The sequence below is a fragment of the Austrofundulus limnaeus genome, unplaced genomic scaffold (assembly GCF_001266775.1).
Source record: "Austrofundulus limnaeus strain Quisiro unplaced genomic scaffold, Austrofundulus_limnaeus-1.0 Scaffold41, whole genome shotgun sequence".
NCBI lineage: Eukaryota > Metazoa > Chordata > Actinopteri > Cyprinodontiformes > Rivulidae > Austrofundulus > Austrofundulus limnaeus.
The window spans coordinates 1,614,152-1,619,304 of NW_013952443.1; the positions used below are offsets into that span (position 1 = coordinate 1,614,152).

Here is a 5,153-nt window from a genome sequence, read left to right on the forward strand (position 1 = left end):
ATGGATGGACAGATGGATGGATGAATGGATGGACAGATGGATGAATGGATGGACAGATGAATGGATGGACGGATGAATGGATGGACAGATGGATGGATGGATGGACAGATGGATGGATGGATGGAAGGATGGATGAATGGATGGACAGATGGATGGATGGATGGACAGATGGATGGATGATGGACAGATGAATGGATGGACAGATGGATGGATGATGGACAGATGGATGGATGGACAGATGGATGGATGATGGACAGATGAATGGATGGACAGATGGATGGACAGATAGAAGTGTCCCTGTTTGACCGTGTAGACCTGACCTCTGCCATTCGCTGGTCCTCCTCCACAGGGACGAACTTGTCGTGCATGCCGTGAACGAGCAGGACCGGTACCGTCAGCTCGGCGTGGTAGACCTCGTCCCCCTCGGGCCAGTACTGTCCGCTCATCATGGCACGCAACACGAATGACGACACATTGAAGGCATTGTTCTCCCTCAGCAGCTGCTTCTCCTTGGAACCCTGCCGAGCAAARCCGGCCCTGCAGAGACAGAAATCAGAGTGACACAAAAACCAAACCGGGCCTGGAACTGATACTGGCTTCCAGACATGTGAACTCTTACTTCAGGAAGCTCCAGGCCAGCAGAGGGGAGAGGCAGTGCAGCACACAGGTGGGCAGGTTGAAGATGGAGCAGAGGCTGGGCTCCAGAGCTGTGGGACCACCACCATTGATCATCACCATCTTGTGGATCTGATCTGGAAACTCGTGGGCCAGGAACGTGCAGAATGACACACTGATCAGTTAGAACAAGAAGGTGGTTACAATGTACACAACAGATTGTTAAAATGTTAGACAATTAGGCACATCTAGACAGAATGCAAATTATGAAATTCTGGCGCGCACAGTTCTGCAAAACTACTAATTCACTAAGACCAGAACTTAGTTTCTAATTTAGCGTATTAGCTTTTTTACTGACTTTGTAAACCGTTAGTGGACAGATTAGGTTTAGCTAAATTAGGTTCCACTAATTTTAAGTCAGCTAAAAATTAAGTGTTAAGCTTCTATTTTTATGCATTTTATCCCAAATTAAATAAAAACTCCAATCAGTGCTGGAATTGTCAGGGACAGTTTGTGTGCATCTTTAGCAGCTAAACTTCAAACTAAGAGTGTCAAAAAGAAATAACAGTTAACAATATTTCAATAAATACAAAATATACTACATATATGGAAAAGCATTTGCAACTTTTTGTTTGACTATAACTTCAAATTCTATTTATAAAAATACAATTTCCATCAAGGAAATGCTTTTATTCTGAAAGGTAAGCCAGACCGAAATTTAACTCTGGTTCGGATTGGGCCACAGATGATCCCACCCACCAAATTAAACCAAAAGAAAACTTCAACCGGAAAGAGAAGACGTGTGACAGGCTAAGTGATGGTCCACTTAGCAGTTAGCGGTTAGCTTTAGCTTTCTCATTTTTTTTTATGTTTACCAGCGTTAGCAGAGTTAAGATTCTTGTTCAGCAGATTAGTGGTTAATGAACCTAATTTCTTGGCAGTGTCCACCATGATCAGGATGTCTTTGTTCTAAAAGTATAAATCTTAAATTTACCCGTACGAATGTCCTATGAGAATATTCCTCTTCTTTGCGTATCTTTTGAATATTAGTCTCATGTCTTCAGCCAGGGCGTAGAAGGTGTACGCTGCAGCTATATGTGGAGCTGAGCTGGCCCCGTGCCCTGCCAAGTCGGGGGCAATCACCTCGTAACCAAGTCGGGAAAAGAAGTCCAACTGGCTCCCCCAGATGTCCAGGGAGCCCCCCACCCCGTGGATGAAGAACAGAGCCACGTCGGAATGTGTCCCCTTACAGGAGGCGATCCTCCTCTCGCAGTCGATCACCAGGGTCCGTTTGGGTTTCCTCCTCCGTTTGCGGGGTGGTTGGCTCGGTTCATGCTGTCCTGCGGCAGGCGCTTCTCCTGATGCTCCTGTTTCAGGCGTCGCCGTGTTGTTTCCAGCTGCGACCGACTCTGAGCGAGCCTCGGGTATGCTGACAGGCGGTGAGGAGTTCCGACCRTCTGTCAGCTCCACCTCCACCGTGCTGTTGGGCTCCGTGTCTCCGTTCTGGCAGGTTTTCAGCTCGGCGCTCGCCCTCTCGCCCAGGTTCTCGATGAACAGCTGTCCACTGCGGTAGACTGTGATCTTTCTCTTGCAGCTCACGATCCCACCCTGCGTGGGCTCCTCCACCACCGGCCGGTCYGGGAGGATGTGGCGAACCCGCAGGACCCGGCCCGGTTTCACCTCCACGAACTCGTAGCCGTCTGCGGCTTCGGAGGACTCCACAGGAACAACGACGTTGGCTGATTTGGAGGCGAGGCAGCAGAGGAGGCCTTCAATAAAGCTGGTCAGCATGGCTGCCAGTCTGGAGTACAGTCACAGAAAAACAAACACGTTTAGATCGGTGAACAATGATCAACACAAACAAACTGTGTTAAGGGTTCACGCYACAGGAAGCATCAAAACTTAATGTAAAGATAAACCTTTTAAAGACTTTACAGATGATTCCAATCATCTGATTTCTGAAAGCAGGGCCGGCAATARCCAGTTTGGTACCTTAGGCAATATTTCATGTGCAATTTTCTAARTCTCACTGCCAATTTACAAATATTCACATACAAACTTATATAGTTTTATCTTTGATATTGTTCTATCTTTAGAAGCAATATATTTGAAACAGAATACCAAAAGTATATCTCATATCTGCCAACATATGACAGCACTGAGGAGTTCAGCTGTGGAATGAAGCAGTTMYAGGGGGATCYAGGGGTACACTTTCCTGGAAAAATTTTGTACAAGATCTACTCAAAACTACCGGTATACATTTTCCAGCCTTTTGAYGAGCATTTTACTAAATTCYTGGGATTAATCAAACAACATAAATCTATATTTTATGAAGGTGGAACACTGAAAACCAGACTTTAACCTGAACTTTATCTGAGACCAGAACTGAAACTTTCATTATCTTTATTTTAGTTTACACACTGTGCACCAGTAGTTAGTCTTGACTGCATCATATGACACTTTTATCACAAAATGTCCTTTGCACCAAATAACCTCATGTAGTAACAAAGCAGAACAAGATACCTTCAAAAACTTGAGTAACTAGTGATTATTCTACAGATTAAATCAACCATAATCTGATTTTAAAAAACAACCATTCTCGTCTCCCATTTATGGCACCCCCCTATATGGACAGAGTATTTGCCTATACTGCCTATGCCACAGCCTGGCCCTGTCTAAAAGTTTCAATAAACTCCATGCAGAGGTTCATAAGGTATAATAGTAACCATGTGATTTTCCTTACGGCAGCATTTAGAGATATTAATAGGCTTGAACGATAAAAGCTCCCTGCGTTAAAGCTGTCAGCCATGTGAGCCCCTCTCCTGCAGCACACACAGCACAACCACGCGCCAAAAAAGACGAGCAATTCWTTGGGCTTTTAAGTATAATTTGAGAGTAATACAAAAGAATAAGATTATTGCCTAAATGTAAAATAAAGGAGAAGATATCTGGAGAAGAACCTCGGTACAGAYTTGGTGAAACCATTAAAAGTTACATGAAACAAAGCAGTGTTCTCCTGCAGACGCAGGTAGCTGAAGGTAAAGCTTTGGTTGTTTACTACAGTAGTCAGGTTTGGTCTGAAAGTCTCTGCTGGCATCATCTTACCTTCCTGTTGCTCCCCTCCTCCCCACTTGAGGAGGGGATTAAACTCTCTCTAAGTCCACTCAACAAATCTGTGTAGAGTCTTGATGAAAACCAGTGACACTGTGTCGCACTGTAAGAGATGTTGCATCATTTTTTTCYCCCAATTTGGGATCCATTGTAAAACATCAGCAGTCCTGTTTGCTTTCATTGTCTTTCTGCTTACAGCTGCACATCCTCTGTCTTTATTGTTGTGTGCTGACTGGAGGCTGGTGTGATATCTGTGACACGTCCAYCTCTGAGAGGCAACATTTTATCAGACTCAGTGTGACAGAGTGTGTTATACACAGTTCTGTCTTTCTGGTTATCAGAGTCCTGCGGTGACAGTCTGGGTCTTAATGGACGGTTTTGAAAGAAGAGACACACCGATGTGTCRCTGCTGCTTTTATTGTCTGATTCCTGTCATCCAGCATGAGAAATAAGTTTCAAAAATAGCTTTATTTTGGGATAATAAGAGGCTGGTACAGCTCTGTCGATTTTGTTTGACACACGGAGGCAGTGATGGTTGTGACAGCGTGTTGTTTGTTCAGCAGTCACTTTTATTGCATAGCTGGTATGACTGGTCACAACATTTCCTTCAAATACACCTGTGTTATAGTCATTAGACTCTACGACAAACTAATGGATACAAGCTGTTTCATAAAAACTGGTTTTGTGCATTTTTTATTTGTTTGTAAGTAAAAGGCCTCATGAACCAGACGGATGATTTTAATGAAACTCTCAGAAAGAAGTTGTTGGATGCACATTTACAAAGATACAGATATGTAACTTAAGTTTGGTGTCACAGTGGCTGAGCATTGTCTAGAACAGAGGAGCCCAAAGTGGGGCCCACGGGCCAAATTTGGCCCGCCAAGCCATTTGATTTGGCCCACCAACAGTTGCCAAAGTTACAAGGTTGTAACCTGTTATACTATGTAGAAACACATTGGTCAAATGACTATATAAAAGGGTGTGAAGGTAGTTTTTATTCATGGTGCTGACTTTCTCTTTGATTTAATAAGATTAAACATGAAACATGAAATGACAAGAAATATTTAGACCAGATTTAACCCCACATGTAGATTTGCACACTTTATAAGGCCACAAAAACTCGTATTTTATCAATTTATGAAATGTCCCATGAGCCTTTGCTACTCGAGTGTATGGCAGACTTCCTCCAAGTGAACAGACTAAAACAAAAGAGGGCCATTGCATAGCTTAATCATTAAAAATAAAGGATTTTACTTTAAAAAAGTATTTGTATTTCATGTATTAAATTACTGCATTTGGACCACAGCCCTGGATAGATTTTCATTTTGGCCCCCTCGGGGAAAATGTTTGGGCACCTCTGGTCTAGAACAAATACTTTGAGTGACACAAATTGCACTATATTTTTTGCTTAAATCAGTGTTATTACC

The 5,153-nt window shown here is 43.3% G+C and overlaps 1 protein-coding gene across 2 annotated transcripts in view; it reads right to left on the bottom strand.

The window, feature by feature from the left end:
* Positions 1–5,153, bottom strand: part of abhd8b (abhydrolase domain containing 8b) — an 8,372-nt gene that overhangs the window by 1,991 nt on the left and 1,228 nt on the right. Inside the window, exons 1-4 of one of the 2 annotated variants that reach the window (XM_014007325.1) lie at positions 3,721–3,947; positions 1,610–2,416; positions 620–790; positions 321–537 (exon numbers count right to left, since the gene is read on the bottom strand). In XM_014007325.1, the coding sequence (XP_013862779.1) occupies positions 321–537; positions 620–790; positions 1,610–2,406 (1,185 nt within the window). In that variant the 5' untranslated portion in view covers positions 2,407–2,416; positions 3,721–3,947. Of the gene's footprint in view, positions 1–320; positions 538–619; positions 791–1,609; positions 2,417–3,720; positions 3,948–5,153 lie in introns of those variants that run through there. The other variant, XM_014007324.1, reaches the window with a different exon arrangement.